At 38.7% G+C, this 18,437-nt stretch overlaps 1 protein-coding gene across 3 annotated transcripts in view; it reads left to right on the top strand.

The window, feature by feature from the left end:
- TACR1 (tachykinin receptor 1) overlaps nt 1–18,437 on the top strand; it is a 178,035-nt gene that overhangs the window by 99,763 nt on the left and 59,835 nt on the right. For all 3 annotated transcript variants that reach the window (XM_047745463.1, XM_047745462.1, XM_047745461.1), the window contains one exon: nt 3,397–3,591. In XM_047745463.1, coding sequence (XP_047601419.1) covers nt 3,397–3,591 — 195 coding nt within the window. The remainder of the gene's footprint in view (nt 1–3,396; nt 3,592–18,437) is intronic.

Below are 18,437 nucleotides of genomic sequence, written 5' to 3' on the forward strand. Positions count from 1 at the left end.
ACAATTCAAATCAAAGCGGACGACTGCAGCAACCTGAGGTGGAGAACGTAATCCACATCCCACACAGCCCCCCAGACCCCTGTCTCTGGCAGCCTGATGATTAATGCGTAAACCAGGAAGACATTTCATTGACTGCCTTCTGGTCTCTTGAGCACAATGCAGTCAATAAATATTTATTGAATGCATTTTCCTAAGGCTCGCAGCACTTGCTCCATGATAAGTCATAACTGAATAAGCAAGAATTGTTCAGGGCTGTTACAAACAAATATATAAATGTATGCTAATGGAATCCAAGCTAGGAATGGTCAGCAGGAAAGAAAATATGCATCTGTCTACGGACAGGGCATGCTTCTTGGGGTGAATAAGAAAGAAGCATGTCACGTAAGCTCCAGAAGTGAGGATTGCCAAAGAAAGAAGGGAGAAAGGTAAAAAAGAAGAAAGGCATAGAGAGAGATTTATAAATGGCTCTATTTTGAACAAATGAAAATACATACTTTTTTTTAGGGCCAAGCTTTTATATTCTCTCTGGCTTTATGTGGGTAACATTTTCATCTGTCACTGAAATGGCTCCTCTGCTCTAGAAATGGCAGAGTTAACTGAAATGGGCTCCCAAATTATAATTTTTGCAATAAAGGTAAAATATGGCTATCTGCAGCCCATTTGAAGCTATAGTACCAATATGCCGATGCAGTTCCCCCTTAAGCCCCAGTCACATTAGATTCTGAATGGCGTATCACCAATTGGGGCACAGGCATGGGAGTTAAGGTACGTTTATTTAAGACTGAATGCTTATCCTGAGTTAAAAGCAAATTAAAATCTTGCATTTGAGATAATATTAAAAGGGGACAATGTAATTAGCCCATTCTCCTCTGTGCAGTCTCCTCACACTCCTGTAGAGCCTGAGAATGCACAACTACAGTGAAAGCAGAAGCCTGGATGGTGCTGGAAAGGAAAGGCATCTGCATAGCTAGGTGTCCAGCTTTGTAGGGGAAAGATCTTGCCTCTGGCAAGTGATCCAGTAAGCCAGCCTACAATTAATGCAAACATCATTAATGACCATCCAGGTCCAGCCCATCACCAGATTGGAAAGGACACTAGTGACTGCACAGTTCACCTCCATTGGCTCTGCTTCTGGGTTCCCTGTCCACAGCCACTCCATGACGGAAGAGGGAACCAGTGCTTCATTGGCTTTAGGCAGCAAGAAAGAGGCAGATCCAGGAAGGAAATCAAGACATCTCAGGGTTCTTTTCAGTAGACCACCCCAAGGGTGGAAGGTCATCAGGTCTACAGCATAGCGGACCTCCCTTGGAAGCAGCTATGGCCCCTTGGGGTAATCTAAAGAAGACACACAGGCTTGATTCACGGCATTTTGAGAGTTGTCTTTGCCCCTCTGGTGCTGGCTTTGCCCCGTCTGGTGCTCTAGACAGCAACTGAATGATAGGTTTTATGGCCACCAACTCAACCGAGGAAACTTGCCAGAAGATTTATGGCTTACTGCTCACCCTCACCAAAATATCTGTTCCAAGTCTCTTCTGAATTCCACTCTCTCCTGAATTCTAGACCACCTGTCCATTTTTCCAAAAGAGAGAGAAGGAAAAGATTCTGTGGGGTTTCTTCCTGAAGGTTATCACTTCTGATCATGTATGTGAAGGCTGACCTGACGTACCTAGGCTTACCTTGAGAAGCAAGCCTAGATGGCTAGGAAGAAAATGTGGAGAAAAGTGTTTTAAAGTTTAGAATTATAAAACATCACTCAAAGAAGGCTTCACGGAAACTAAGCCAAAAAGCTCCTGGACGGGGAGTCAGATCTAATAACAGCACAGGGAAGAGAGGAAGGCTTTGAACGCTTCCTGACCTTTAAGCAGGATGCCCAGCAGACTTGTCCCAAAACCAGCTAAGCCCACCTCTTCAAGCGCCTCCAACAGGCCCCCTGCCATTCCAAGACTTGATTTCCGCTGCTGCCTCCTAGGGCTCTAAGGCGTTTATCGGATTACCACTTGAGGTCACATATCCTACTGTCGTGTTTTGTGGTTGCTTAATTTATGTGTCTGCTCTCCCCAGAGATGTGAGGAGCTTGGAACCCAGGAGGAAAAGCTGTGTTCTGTGTGCGGCAGGTGCCTGGTGCGAATTTGTAGTGCACATGCTGAACGAAATTGCTTTACTTGTAAAGCAATTTACAAGTAAATTGTAACCGTGGTCCCAGTTCTGGCCTACAGATCCTAGGAGTCCAAAGGGTGTAGAAAAAGAATTATGCGGGATTATGTGCAGCCAGCTGACAGCTGGGCTGCTATTTGTTTGCTCTTTTCCCAAGATTCCATTGGCCATTCTGTCCCATAGAAGCCAGAAATACCTGCATATCAGAGAACCAAATGTAAGGTTTTGTCCAATAATATTTAAACCCCAAAGGCCGTGTGAGACATAATTTCTGCTTTGATAAAGAATGCATATTTTAAGGGATGGATCCATAAACTTTACAAGAAAAAATAAACAGAGCAAAATGCCTTTTAAAATGGAGGATGCAGAATTGATGTGATTATAATTGATAGCAAATGCTGATTGGAGTATTTATTATTCCTAAGATCTCTTCTACATTTCAGAGGCGGCACAAATTCAAACGTGTGGACACATTCATTTGGGGCTCCATTCCAGATGAGAGGGCATGGGGGAGTGGCTCCAAGTCCTGAGGCATCATTCACGTTGCTTCCCCCTTCCTATGAATGAGGTTTCACCGCCCACCCCAGACTTTAATATACCCAAGTGTGTCTGTCTCAGCAGGAGGAGACTGTCTTTCTCCCCATGAGGCATGCATTGTTAGCCACACACTGACTTCTAGATGTTCAAAGAACAGATGAAGATTTCACCAGGAGCTGGTGTTTTCTGTTAGGCTACTCCTTTCTCGTATTTCATTAGCCCTCAAATTGTAGAGGTTGACATAAGATTGCTAGCCTTTTAAATTGCCACATAAGAACTTTAAAAAGCCAATGTTTTTATCAACAGTATTCCTTAATCCAAGAAGGAGAAAGATAGTCTTTATATTGAATAAATTGACAACGTTGTTCTTGTCCTTCTAATTCTACCGTATGCCTCTGATCTATATTTGGTTATCATGTCCCCAGCGTGAGCATCCTAATAATGAAAATGTCTCTCTTATAATGTTGCTAGATGGATTCTAGATATTTGAAAACCTGGTTGTCTTTTCTTACGGATTTTAGGGTTTTATGTCCTAAGAGTCATAAAATTTAAGGATAGAGTATGCAAAAGTGATCAGAAAATAGTCATAAAAGTCATCAGAAGTTAAATGTTCCCCTGGAATTTTTCTTTGGTAGGCACAATGCTAATCCCCAATGCAAATTTTGGTGACCAAATCAGAAATTTGTCCTTTCTTCTCTGTTCCAGGTACATGGCCATCATCCATCCCCTCCAGCCTCGGCTCTCAGCCACGGCCACCAAGGTGGTCATCTGTGTCATCTGGGTCCTGGCTCTTCTACTGGCCTTCCCCCAGGGCTACTACTCAACCACAGAGACCATGCCCAACAGAGTCGTGTGCATGATTGAATGGCCCAAACATCCCGACAAGATCTACGAGAAAGTGTGAGTAGGGATGATTCCCCGGTGACGCCTTCTTTGTCTTTTCTTATTCTTTCTTTCCATGTTCTTTTGTTGGTTACAATTTAGTGTCATCTATAAGCATTTCTCATAACCAGTCTGATGTTAGGCTGATGGGTCCATCATTATCAAGGGACTCTTTGTGTCCCAAATACTACTCTGGACTTTGAGTGAAAATTTTAAAATATGTAAGACCTGGATCTTGTTATAGCCTGCCATCCAAGCGTTCTTCCATATCCTCCTGCGGGTTACCGCGACTCTACCCCACCAGTGTCTGCATTGCTTTGCCTGGGAGTTTGTTTCTCCAGAACGCTGCTCTGCCCTCTTGTTCGGCATGCCAGAAGGTGGGGGAGTTATCCTTGCTCCTAGCAGCTCTCAACAGCAGATAGCAGCTGGAGTCTGAACACCAGCTCCCTCAGCACACAGGGGGGATGTCTCTGAGGTGTGTGTTTCACACTGTGTCCAAGGTTTTGTCTCGGGGTGAAGCTCCAGTCACCCCCGCTGACACACCCTTCTCTGTACCACTGCCCTCCTCCCTACTGGCATTTCTTTCTCCTTCTAACGAAGTCACTTGCGCTTGAATCTTTATCTCAGGGTGTGCCTGTGGGGGAAGCCAAGCCACAGCACCTATCTTCCAGGGTTTTCTAGGTGGAGAAATAAGATACACATTCAAAATGGAAGGGAAGGGGGTGCCCGGGCGGCTCAGTGGGTTAAGCCGCTGCCTTCCGCTCAAGTCATGATCTCAGGGTCCTGGGATCGAGTCCCACATTGGGCTCTCTGCTCAGCGGGGAGAACTGCTTCCTCCTCTCTCTCCGTCTGCCTCTCTGCCTGCTTGTAATCTCTCTCTGTCAAATAAATAAATAAGGGGCGCCTGGGTGGCTCAGTGGTTAAGCCGCTGCCTTCGGCTCAGGTCATGATCCCAGGTCCTGGGTTCGAGCCCCGCGTCGGGCTTTCTGCTCGGCAGGGAGCCTGCTTCCTCCTCTCTCTCTGCCTGCCTCTCTGCCTACTTGTGATTTCTCTCTGTCAAATGAATAAATAAAATCTTTAAAAAAAATAAAAAAATAAATAAATAAATAAATAAATAAAATCTTTAAAAAAAAAAAAAAAAGGGATGGGAAGGCAAGGCCAGTACAATGAGACCTTAAGAGTTACAGGTTTCCCTACAAGGCAGGCCTGCTTTTATCTTCAGGGGCCTGACTGATCGCATTAAAGGGATTTCAAAGAAATCCTGGCAATTTTCTCCAGGACTTCTTCTAGAGGCGACATTGAAATGGCTTATTCTTTGTTTTGTTCTGCTCAGGTGAGTGGCAATGTGACATTTCGATCACTGTCCGTTTCCTGGGCTCAGAGCACATTGGTCTGGTGGGTCCTTTGACAGTTCTCTGTAATTCTCCAATCTCGGGTTTATTATGTGAATCATAAGAGAACACTGGCGTTAATAATCAGATGATCTATGTTTTAATAACAAGATTGTCATTACTACTTCTATGACTCCGGGCAAGGATCACAGTCCCCCCTCATTGTTAAATTGAAAGTGATAAGCTCTGCTTCCCATAAACAACTGCTGTGAAGTGCAAACGAGATAATGTATCCTCGCCTTGTAAGCTATTAAATGCCATACAAAATGTAAGATACTGTTATCGAACCAAATTCATCAGATAGCGGTAGAATCATTATAGGCCTTTAAACTCATTAGGTGGTAACATGAGACACTACCTGTTGGCCCCCAAGATCTGAGGGTCTGAAAGCCTGCTGCAGAGAGTTCCGCGGAGCATGGAAATGGGGCTTGCCAGAAAGCAATACATAAAGCCCAGGCTTTGCTCCCAGACACAGGCAGTGGGATTTAATCGATCAAGCAGTGGGGGGATTAATGCTCAGCCTAGAAGGAGACATTGAAAATTATTCTTCCAAATGAAACTCAAGCCTGAGTGGGGTCTCAGCGGGAGAAAGAACAGAGCTTTCCAAGCTATACAGGGCCCGTGAATGTGTTCAAGCCAGAAGGTTCCCTCAGAAGGGAAAAATGAAAGCCCCTGAATTAAAGCCCATTCTGTAAGCTGCTTAGAAACTGCCTTTGACTTGGTTCACATGATTTTTTCCAAGTCTGCTCACCTTCCTACAGTTTTGTTTCAAAATACAGTCCGTTTATCTTCCAGCAAATTCCAAGTTTAACATGGAAACAAAGGTATTTACACAGATCCCTGGAGTCTTGCCCAAGAAATAGTAGTTTTTAAAGTTTTACTCTGAAACATTTTGCTGTCTTATGCTTGTTAATGATGAAGAAAGCCCTTTGAGACTCGATACAGTACGCTGATTGTCTTCTTTCCTTGCAATGAGAATTTAGAGTAGCTGTACTAGAAGCATGCTTAGGTTTGCCATCATTGTTTATTTCATGATTTTTTTGAACTTCTTCCTTCTTTTTATTTGTTCATTTTTAAAATTTTATTATTTTTATTAAGTTTTTAATTTTAATTCTGGTAGAGTTAACATACCGTCATAAATTAATTTCAGGTGTACAATAGAGTGATTCCACCGTTCTGTCCACTACTCAGTGCTCACCATGCTAAGAGCTCACTTATTTCGCTCCTCTCCCCACCTTCCTTCCCTCTGGCAACCATCATTTTGTTTGCTATAGTTAAGAGTCTGTCTCTTGGTTTGTCTCTCTCTTTTTCCCTTTGCTCATTTGTTTTGTTTCTTAAATTCCACACGTGAGTGAAGACGAATGGATAAAGAAGATATGAGATACACACACACACACACACACACACACACACGGAGGAGTTTTATTTGGCCATAAGAAAGAAGGAAACCTTGCCATTTGCAACAACATGGTTGGAGTCAAGAGTGTAATGCTAAGCGAAATAAGTCAATCAGAGAAAGGCAATAGCATATGTTTATTTCATGATTTTAATCTTAAAAAAATGAGTCTGGAGAACTGCATCTGATTTTATCTACTCAAGATGTGTAAAATGTTTATGGATACAGTAGTAAGTTGAAAGAATCTGTATTTGTCATCCACATATGATGTCTGTGAAGCAAACATAAGTCGAGTGCGTAGTAAGCTTTATGTAAGCCTATTTCGTTTTGTCAGTATCCTTCATAATGCCTTATGATATACTTTTAGAGAATTTAAGTTTTACTAGCTCTAACCTAAGTACTTCTGCTTCTGCTGGGACTGATTGCCATTTCCACAGCAGACAATAATCCCAAATTTGAAACCAGAAGGAAACTTTCTTTAAGGCAGTATAATAATTAGGTTAGGAACATGGGGTCTGGAGTTAAATGAAGGCTCAACTCCCAGCCACATCACTGTCTAGTTGAGTCATCATGGTCAAGTTATTTAAGCCTCTAAGCTGAATGGAACATTCCACATAGAGGTATCAAGAAAAGGTAAATAAGGCACATGCTTAGCCCAGTGCCAAGCACATGGGAAGAGTCTGGCGCATCATTCATAGATCTGGGTGCATGGGTAGATGACTGGCAGCAGACAGTGTGGTGGGCAAATGCTTAGGCCCAATTTGCCTGATTAATAATTTGTGCCAGCTAATTATATAAAAAGGTTTTGTGAAAAATCTTAGATTGCTGCATTTGCCTTTTGGCTACATGCTGAACCTCCAGCCCTGATCATTCATCATTCAGGCTCTTTATTAATACATGGATTAAATTAAGCACTATTAAAGAAAGGCAATCCAATAAAAGAACAGGCAAAAGTTTTGCATATGCACTTCGCAAAAGGAAATGTCCAAATGACCAGTTAATATGTGAGGAGGCACACAACTTCATTCATCACCAGTGAAATACAAATGAAAACCATAATGACATCTTTCTGCCCACCCATTAGACTGGCAAATGTTAAGAAGCCTGACTCGACCAAGCATTTAGAACTTTTGGTGAAATTAGGAAACAATGAGAATCTTTGTCGACTGCTAGAAGAAGCATACATCGATAAAACCATATTGGAAAACATTTTGTAGTATCCAGAAAAGCAGAAGCTATCCACACACTATCACCCCACATTTTTGCCCAGGGGTAACTGCCCTAGAAAAATGCATGCACATGTGCACCCAAACACAGCTAGAGTATGGTTCATATCAGCATTGTTCTTAATGCCCCAAACTGGAGGTATTCCAGATGTCCATCATCAGTAGGATGGGTAAAAAACTGTGACACAAGCATGTAACAGAATACTATGTAATTAACACAACGAACAGAATGTAGCTCTATGCAACGTGGCTGGTTCTTACAAAGTCTTAAAACAAATTGAGGAAAATGGAAGTACATCTTTAAGAGCACATCAGTAGGTGGTCGAACTATAAATGCAAGCAAAGTAGTAGTCACCATGAAAGTGAAGACGTGATTCTCTCTCATGGGAAGGAAAGGGGTGTGGCCAAGAAGAGACACTTAGGGATGCTTTTGAGGGGCTGACAATATTATATTTCCTGAGCTCTGTGGTAGTAGCATGAGTGCTTGCTTAAAAACCATTCATAATACCAGGTGATTTTGCTCATCCATTTTTCTGGAATGTATGCTTCATATTTTTTAACTGTAAATTAAATGCTATTCAAAGGATTTTGCTTTTACAAGCTTTCAAGAAACTGCTTTCCTTGGGATAACCCCAGAAGGTCGTTCCTTAAGAATTACCTTCTGAGGCATGGAGCTTTGCCTAGCATGATATTATTCATAAGTTTTTACCTTTGAATAAGCCAAAGCATGGATGGACCCCACTGCATTCTCATGCTTACTTAACCTCGTGCATTTTGCCTTGCTGACTCCTACATTTCAGCCCACCTGGAATTTGCCCAACTGGTCTAAGAGCAAATGGGACAAATGCTGTCCCTGGAAGGAGTGGCAAACGTTGAGTAGAGCATTAGGCCCAGACAGTTTCCATAACCCCCACCCCTTACTTCTATATTCATAAGCATGTACCTCTGGGCAATAAAATGCTACCAACAGACTTGGTCAGTTTCCTAGAAAACATTTCAAACTTTATTTTGCATTTTTAAAAATGAGCAAATTTTGAAGTATACTGAAAATTCCTATAATTTCTTTAATCATCTGTATGCTCATCTTTCATGAAAGGCTCTAACATTTTGATGAATATTCTTCCAGTCTCTTACTCCCTCTCTAGGGAAATACTGTTCTTAGTTTGTTTTGAAGTGTCTTACAGGCACACAAGTCAACACAAATACAGATTGCTTCCCTCTCTGTAACACAAAATGTAGCTCATATTTATGCACATCACTCTGTATCTTATTTTTAAAATTTAATGTATCTTAGAGATATTTCCGTATCAGTTCACGAAGAACATCTCTATTCTTTGTCTCAGCTACACAGTACTCCAGGCTACAAATGTACAATGTTATTTAGCCAATCACACTTTGGGTGGACTTTGGATTATCTCCAGCCTTTTGCTATTCCAGAGCACAGCCATGGATAGCCTTCACATATATCATGCAAGGCTATCTATAGCAAAAAATTTCCAAAAATGAAATTGCTGAGTCAAAGACATATAACATTTTAATTTTGATATTTGCCCTCCATATGGAATGGTGCTAATTTACATTCTGAACCAGCAGTGTATGAAAGTCCCGGTTCCTCTACAGTCTTCCCAACAGAGTAGTGTATTGTCAAGCTTTGAGATTTTTGCCCATTAAAGTTAAAATTTGCATTTCTCTTTTTACAAGTAGGGTTGAATATCTTTTCATAATAGGAGTAATTTGTATGTACATCTTACTATCTGTTAATTTCATTTACCATGTCATGAATGATTTCCTATGTCATTAAACATGTTTCTACAACCTGTTATGAGTATTTACATATACACATACACATATGTTTATATGTGTGCATAAATAATAATTTGGGGGCACTTGGGTGGCTGTCAGTTGAGTGTCCGGCTCTTGATTTCTGCTCAGGTCATGGTCTCAGGGTCATGAGATCCAGTTCTGTGTCAGGCTCCTCACTCAGCGGGGAATCTGCTTGAGATTCTTTCCCTCCCCCTCTGCTCCTATACTCTCTCTCTCTCTCAAATAAATAAGTAGATCTTTCAAAAATGAATGATAGGGCACCTGGGTGGCTCAGTGGGTTAAAGCCTCTGCCTTCGGCTCAGGTCATGATCTCAGGGTCCTGGGATCGAGCCCCACATCGGGCTCTCTGCTCAGCGGGGAGCCTGCTTCCTCCTCTCTCTGCCTGCCTCTCTGCCTGCTTGTGATCTCCGTCTGTCAGATAAATAAATAAAATCTTTTAAAAAAATGATTGATAATTCTGTTAACGAATCTGTTCTTTGAAAATTCATTACTCCAATGAGTTCTTTCATCTGACTTAAGATAAGACACGAAGCTTTAAAACAAGCTGCTTCTAGCTCCATCCCCAGATTCCCTCCGGGGACTACTTCAGTGTCCTCTGCCCTCCCCCGCTTATGTTTACAGCGCACGGTTAGAGAAAATATCCTAATGTTGTAACAGTCATGAAAGTGAAGATGTAAGCTCGTTATTAATGTAATATATCATCATCTGTAATTGAATGCTGCCACCATGTGCAAGCTGGCTTGGCTTTGGTTGCTCTGGAGAACTGTGACACTGCCCAGGAAGTCCTATGAAAAGAGAATGGATGGACTGGTTTCATGGGTGACCAAAAGGGACTCCTCCTGGCAGAGAAAAATGCAAGGGAAAGGATGAAGTACAGAAAAGAAATACATCGACCTCCCTGTTCTACTAAAATGAGGAGGAATGTGCCGTAGCTTTCAAAGTTAATCAGAGCCAAGCCCACTCTTGAGGATGCTGTACAAGTTGTCAGGTTGCAGTGGTCCCAGAAGGTTCCGCAGCAATACCCCCGAGGACAAGTAAGATGAATGAGTCCACACTTCTTCATCAGAGGGCCTACCACCAAGGCCAAGAAAAAGTCTGTAATGAGGATGAAAAATGAGAAAGACATCCAAATGAATGAGATTTAGACAGTGGGGGAGTTCTGTTTTCCTGAATCATTTATTATCATTGGTCATATACCATTTTCTATTAATTAGACCTCCATGTACCTAACGTTGCAGTAGAACTGTGGCAAGAAGTAAGATATGCCGATTCTGAATTCCAAATATTACCAATAGTACTGGGAAAGGAGGCAATGCAAGAAAATAACATCATTCGTGACTTTAATTACCTGGAAATTTCATGGACGTGAACTTGAGCGTATATATTAACTCTAATATAATTCTTTATAAATACTAGTCGTAAGAAAGACTATAAAAATGTGCTGGCTTTTTTTTTTGCAGAATTTTGTCTTTTATACATTACAGCCCATCATCAGAAGTTAGCTGAAATTTTTATATTGATACATATTTTTTCTCTCATTAATAATAATGAAAATTGAAAATCAACGAACTGAAAGAATATGAGGGGAAAAGGGAGTATCAGAAAATGTACCTGAAGCATTACTTCTCAAATTTTCCACCTTCTTGATTATTTCACAAATAAATGAAGGAAAAGAAATGTGAATCCTTTGCCAAGCTGCTCCAGGCCTTGGCCAAAGGGGTGTCAGTGCATTAGTGTTTCCAGGACTGATTGTTTATGCTAGCTGTTATGATTAATCTCCTCCCCTGACACCTGCTACATTTATAGATACAGCCCAGGGCCCCTGGTATTATTGTCTCATCTGTTGATGAAAAGCAGTTAAGCCAAGAATGAAAAGTACATCGACACTTCAGGGAAAGATGGTTGCATAAAAACAATCCTTTAACCTTGACTCCCAGAAAGAAATTAAGAGTGAGCAAAGGAGGAGGAGGAGGAAACTTTAAAAAAAAAAAAAAAAAGTAAAGAAAAGAAAAAAGAAAGGAAAAGCCTACATTAATACAGAAACTAGGAAGGTTGCCATACAAATGCCAGAAATTTCACTCCATTTCTGGTAGATACTGTGCAGACAGAGCCAAGGAAGAGGCAGCCACCACCAAGGACTATCATGGGCAAGACATAAAAGAGCAGCCCCTAATTTGGAGGGGACAGTATAAGCCTGAGGAAGATGGGACCCCGTAGTTTGATATTCCTTTGAACTGCCACGATCAGCTTCCAGAGACAGCTGCTCTTAGACTGGGCACAAGGCACACCCAGGCTAGACAGCATAATTGATAGTAAGATAAAAATGGATGATTTCCTACAAAACTGTAAATATCAAATTGATGCAGCTTGAGGGGAAAGGAATGAAAATACTGTTCAACAACAACATTTATGAAAGGCACCGGGATCAAAATTTGTGCAGAGAAATTCTTTCAAACACCCTGTAAGCTCTCCTAGAGTTCAAAACCATATGGAGTACCTGCTAAGTTATATACACCCTTGGCACAATATGATTGTGAAAAACTAACAAAGAGAACTCCAGAACCCTTCAGGCCAATACCATTTATAAACATATATGCAAACATCCTAATTAAAAGTCACTAAAAAAGTCAAAATGATATTAAAATAGCAATGGTTTGTTTTTGAGCATGACTTTTTCCAGCAAATAAGGTTAGTAAGTTATCAAGAAATCTGTTGTATTTCTTTTAATTAATTGGTCAAGGGAAAGCATCATTATTTGTTTCAACAAATGTCAAGATAAATTTATTAAAATATAGTGTCTATTAAAGGAAAAAGTAGCTTTTATCAGCAATAATCCTTGAGAAAATAAATGTATAAGATCTCCTTTACAGCAGAAAAAAAATTAAAACACTTTGAATAGTTAAGAAATAAGAGCTATATGAAGAAAATTAAAACATTGTGCTATTTTAGGGGTGCCCGGGTGGCTCAGTCAGTTAAGCATCTGCCTTCAGCTTGGGTCATTATCCCAGGGTCCTAGGATCGAGTCCTGCATCAGGCTCCCTACTTCTCCCTCTCCCACTCCCCCTGCTTGTGTTCCCTCTCTATCAAATAAATTCTCTCTCTCTATCAAATAAATAAAATCTTTTTTAAAAAATCATGCTATTAGACTTTACTGAATAGCATAAGAGAATATTTGAGAAACATTTCACCTGATTCAAATGCTGGAAATATCTAAGAGCATATAGGAAACAGTTTCCTTTCTCTTTTTTCCCATTTGTAAACAGGCCATTTGTAAAGCAGCATTATTCACAGGAGTCAAAATGTGTAAACACCCTTCTATCTTTACATGATTTCATAAAGCTATCAGTTCTCCACAAACTTCCCACAAGTATGTTTAGGTAACCGATAAAGCAAGTCATTTAAAAAGGATAAATAGATAAAAATAGTTCAAGAAAAGATGGAACAAGAAGAATTAATTTTGATATCAGCAAAATACTGAAAAACAATGATAAGAAGTGACTCACTCTTCCAGATATGAAAATATCATTTCTGGGGATAGAATTAATTAAAAAAAAAAAAAGGAAATCACACACACACACACACACAGAAACCCAAGACTATTATAAAATGTTGTATTTAGTGTATGCTACAGATGGCATGTCAAAATCTGTAAATTTGGAGGGGAACCTGATCAACCAAAATTTTGTAGAATTCTCTAACTCAAATGATTTTATAGGTAACTGCATAAGCCACCACCGCCTACAGCTTGGAGAGTAGCAACATATGTTAACACACTGAAGCCTCTGAGAGGCTTTCCATTCAAAAATGTTTTATTTATTTTTATAGGAAATATATTCATGTGGTTTAAAAATACAGCTATTGTAAAAGGGTAATCAGGAAAATTTTCTTGTGAACTTTCTAAAGTTTCCTTGTGCTTATCTTAAAAAAGTTTGTGTATATGATCTTGCTGTTCTCTTTCTTACACAAAATAGATAATACAACCTATTCTTGCTTTTTCCTTTAACGACTCATCTCAGATGTCCTTTCTCACCATATGGAGCAAGCATTGTCATCTTTCTTCTTCTTCTTCTTCTTCTTTTTTTTTAATAGCTGCATAGTATTCTTCCTTATGGGAAAACATCATTTATATTTCTGGTATGATTTTCATGTATATTTGAACTCTTCCTACTGTTTAGCTAGTTCAAATTATATTGCAATGAATAGGCTCCCCCCTGATTAAGTATTGCAATAAAAAGACCTGAAAGTTTCGCTTAAACCTTATGTTTCCCAAGCTTATTTGATCATAAAATCCTTCTTTTGATTAATCCCATTAATATCCCTCAGAACTATTGTCCATAAAACATGTTCTGGGGAAACTCCAGGCTATCCTTTCTCACAACTTAAGACCAATATAAATTCCATGTATAGTTGGGATGGAGAAGAGACTTTTCCTAACACCAAAGGCCAAAATGAAAGAAATTGCTGGTTTGAATACAGATAAAGAGATAAAGATATATACCTCTATACAGATATAGAGATAAAGATATATTTCTTAAATTGTGTATATCAAAGAAACTCCATGAAAATACAACGTATGAGACAAATCATCAATGTAATTAACATAGAGAAGCCCTGAAAAATCAGTAAGAATAAGGGTGTTTTTTTTTATGGGTTTTTTTTTTTAAATAAAAAAACTAACAGTGCATAAAAGATTATGAAAAGGTGTATTCCACTAAGGGATACAATTTTCTCTTTATTTGATTGGCCCAGATTAAAGTTAATGAAAATGCTAAGTATTAACAATGTTATGGGGAAGATGGGCACTGTGTTCAGGAAAGCAGTTTGACAATATCAATCAAGATTTTTAAATATACACTTGATTGTTTTATTTCTTAAAATCCACATATGAGTGAAATCATATGGCATTTGTCTGTCTCTGACTTATTTCACTTGGCATTGTACTCTCTAACTCTATCCACGTTGTTGCCAATGGCAAGATTCCATTCTTTTTTATAGCCGAATAACATTCATTGTATATATATTTATATATACCACATCTTCTTTATCCATTGATCAATTGGTGGACACTTGGGAGCAAAGGGAAAAAGAGAGAGACAGAGGCAGAGAGATTGAGAGAGAAAGAGAAAGAGAGATAAACCAAGAAACAGATTCTTAACTAACAAACTGATGGTTTGTTCTCTGTAGTTAAATGGTTAAATAGGTGATGGGGATCAAGGAGTGTGTTGTGATGAATGCAGGATGATGTATGGGATTGTGGAATCACCCTACTGTATACCTGAAACTAATATAACACTGTTGGTTAACTAACTGGAATTAAAATTAAAACTTAAAAAAATTAAATACACACTTGGTTTGGATCAGCAGTTATACTCTTAGAAAGTCAGGAGGGCGAGAATGTATGTGCAAGATATTGATATCCACATGATTAATAAGTTTGTAAAATTAGAAATAAGTACCCAATCATAGGGGACCGAATAATAAATCATTAATAGATCTTTCACACAAAGAAAAACTATGCAGCCATTGAAAATAACATTGCACAAGCATGTTAATTAACATGAAAATATATTCATGATACTCTGATCAGTAAATAAAATGAGTTTCAGGGGCGCCTGGGTGGCTCAGTGGGTTAAACCTCTGCCATTGGCTCAGGTCATGATTTCAGGGTCCTGCGTTGGTCTCTCTGCTCAGCGGGGAGCCTGCTTCCCCCCTCCCTCCCCGCTCTGCCTGCCTCTCTGCCTACTTGCCATCTCTCTCTGTGTGTCAAATAAATAAATAAAATTTTTTTTAAAATGGGTTTCAAAGTAATGTGTATAGTATAGTGGCATTTCTGTGATTTTTTAATAAAATGATTATATGCATTTACAGGTTAGATATACAGCATTTACATGAAAGATATGCAGCAAAGTTTAATGCTCAATTTTTTTTTTATTTTCTTGGAGGCAGGGCTATGGATCATTTAAATTTCTTGGTTTTTGCTTATCTGAAATTTAAGTTTCTTCAAACTAAATATAAATTATAAACTACACTGCATTTTAAGATTTAAGAATGGGGAATTTTTAAGGCATCCACTTCTAGAATAAAAATATTATCACTCAAAAAACATCACTAGGGTAACTAAAAATGAAAAAAAAAATGGTTCAGCTAATTATATAGTTATTAGAATCATTTTCTTCCAAATTCTCCAGACATTGTTCTGTGGTCTTCTGGCATGTAGTTTTGCAAAGAAATTTGATGCCATCTGATTTTTTTCCATTTTAGATAATTTGTGTTTTTTGCCTGCAAACATTTGAGATTTTTCTTTATGTATGCCAAAAAAACACACCAGAAAAATAGGTTAATTTAGAGGTTTGTATTGTATTTACCTATCATTATTGAGAGCTTCCATCTTAAGTCAAAGCTCAAGTTTAGGGATATTTTCTTTATTAAGAAATTTTTAAATTTCCTATTCTCTGCTCTGTTCTCCTTTTCTATTTGTTCCTGATTCAGTTTTGGGAGGTTACATGTTTCTAGGAACTTAACCATTTTTTCGAGGTTGTCTGATTTCTTGGCATATAATTTTTCATAACATTCTCTTATAATCCTTCGTATTTCTGTAGTGTTGGTTGTTATTTCTCTTCTTTCATTTCTGATTTTATTTGAGTTCTCTCTCTCTTCTTTTTTCCTTAATGTAACCTAGCTAAGGGTTTATCATTTTTATTGATCTTTTCAAAGAACCGCTCCGGGTTTCATTGATCCGTTCTTTTTTTTTTTAGTTTCTATTTCATTTATTTCTGCTATAATCTTTATTATTTCCTTCCTTCTATGCTAGTTTTTTTTTTTTTTTTTTTTCTAGCTCCTTTAGGTATAAAGTTAGGTTGTTTATTTGATATTTTTTCTTGCTTCTTGAGGTAGGCCTGTTTTGCTTAGAACAGCTTTTGCTGCATCTCAAAGATTTTGGACTGTTGTATTTTCATTTGCATTTGTCTCCATACATTTTTTGATTTCCTCTTTGATTTCTTGGTTGACCTATTCAGTGTTTAGTAGCATGCTAGTTAACCTCCCTGTATTTCCATATTTCCTTGTGTTCTTTCCAGATTTTTTCTTGTAGTTGATTTCCAGTTTCACAGTGTTGTGTCTGGAAAAGATGCATGGTATGACTTCATTCTTTTTTAATTTGTTGACACTTGTTTTGTTGCCTAATATATGATATATTCTGGAGAATGTTCCATGTGCACTTGAAAAAAACTTGTATTCTGCTGTTTCCGGATGTTCTGAATATATATGTATTCTGCTGTTTCAGCAATGTTCTGAATATGTATGTTAGATCCAACTGGTCCAATGTGTCACTTAAAAGTACTGTTTCCTTGATGATTTTCTGCTTGGATGATCTATCCATTGATGTAAATTGAGTGTTAAAGTCCCCTATTATTGGGACGCCTGGGTGGCTCAGTTGGTTGAGAGGCTGCCTTCAGCTCAGGTCATGATCCCAGCGTCCTGGGATCGAGTCCCACATCGGGCTACTTGCTCAGCGGGGAGCCTGCTTCTCCCTCTGCCTCTGCCTGCCACTCTGTCTGCCTGTGCTCATGCTCTCTCTCTCTCTAACAAATAAATAAATAAAATCTTTAAAAAAAAAGTCCCCTATTATTGTATTATTACCAATTACTTCCTTTTTGTTTGTTATTAGCTGCTTTATGTATTTGGGTGCTCCCATGTTGGGTGCATAAATATTTACAATTGTTACATATTCTTGTTGAATTATTCCCTTATAGTGTCCTTCTTTGTCTCTTGTTAAAGTCTTTGTTTTAAAGTCTATTTTGTTCAGTATAAGAATTGGTACCTTGGCTCTCTTTTCACCTCCATTTTCACGATAAATGCGTTTCCATCCCTTCATTTTCAATCTGCATGGGTCCTTAGGTTTGAAATGAGTCTCTTGTAGGCATCATATAGATGGACCTTGAATTTCTATCTATCCCATCACCCTATGTCTTTTGATTGGAATGTTTAGTCCATTAACATTAGAAGTAACTCTTGATAAGTCTATACTTATTGCCATATTGTTAACTTTTTTATTTCTTTAGTGATATACTTGGTTTCCTTTCTCTTTATTTTTTGCATATCTATTACTGATTTTTGATTTGTAATTACCATTAGGTTTGTAAATAAAGTCTTGTGCATATACTCAGCCATATAAGTTGATGGCCACTTAAATCTGAACCTATTCTTACTCCTCCCCCATATTTTAGGTATATGGTGTCATACTTTATATCCTTTTACTCTGTGAATCCCTTGACTGATTTTTACAGATGTACTTAATTTTACTGTTTTTGTGCTTCCTATTTTTCTTACTCCTACCTCTGGTCTTTCCTTTCCACTCAGAGAGTCCCCCTTAACGTTTTTGTAAGTTTGGTTTAGTAGTCATTAATTCCTTTAAGTTTTGTTTGGGAAACTCTTTCTCTCTCTTTCCATTCTAAATGACAACCTTGCTGGATAGGGTGTTTTGGGGTTGTAGGTTTTTTTCTTTCAGCACTTTGAGTCTATCATGCCACACCCTCTGACCTGTAAAGTTTCTGCTGAAAAATCAGCAGATAGCCTTATGGGGTTTTTGCTGTACATAACTCTTTTCTTTTATCTTGATACTTTTAAAATTCTTTATCATTATTTTTTGTCACTTTTATTACTATGTATCTTGATGTGGACTTCCTTGATTGACTTTGTTGGGGGAATCTCTGTGTCTCCTGGATGTGGATTTCTGTTTCCTTCCTCAGATTTGGGAAGTTTTCAACTCTTATTATTATTATTTCTGCCCCCTTTTCTCTTTTTTCTCCTGTGGGATCCCTATAATGCTAATGTTATCATGCATCATGGTATTGCTGAGTTCCTTAAGTCTATTTTCTTTTTTTTTTTTTTAAGATTTTATTTATTTATTTGACAGGCAGAGATCACAAGTAGGCAGAGAGGCAGGCAGAGAGAGAGAGGATGGGAAACAGGTTCCCTGCCAAACAGAGAGCCCAATGCAGGCTTGATCCCAGGACCCTGGGGTCATGA

The sequence above is a fragment of the Lutra lutra genome, chromosome 9, assembly GCF_902655055.1.
Source record: "Lutra lutra chromosome 9, mLutLut1.2, whole genome shotgun sequence".
NCBI classification, from domain to species: Eukaryota; Metazoa; Chordata; class Mammalia; order Carnivora; family Mustelidae; genus Lutra; species Lutra lutra.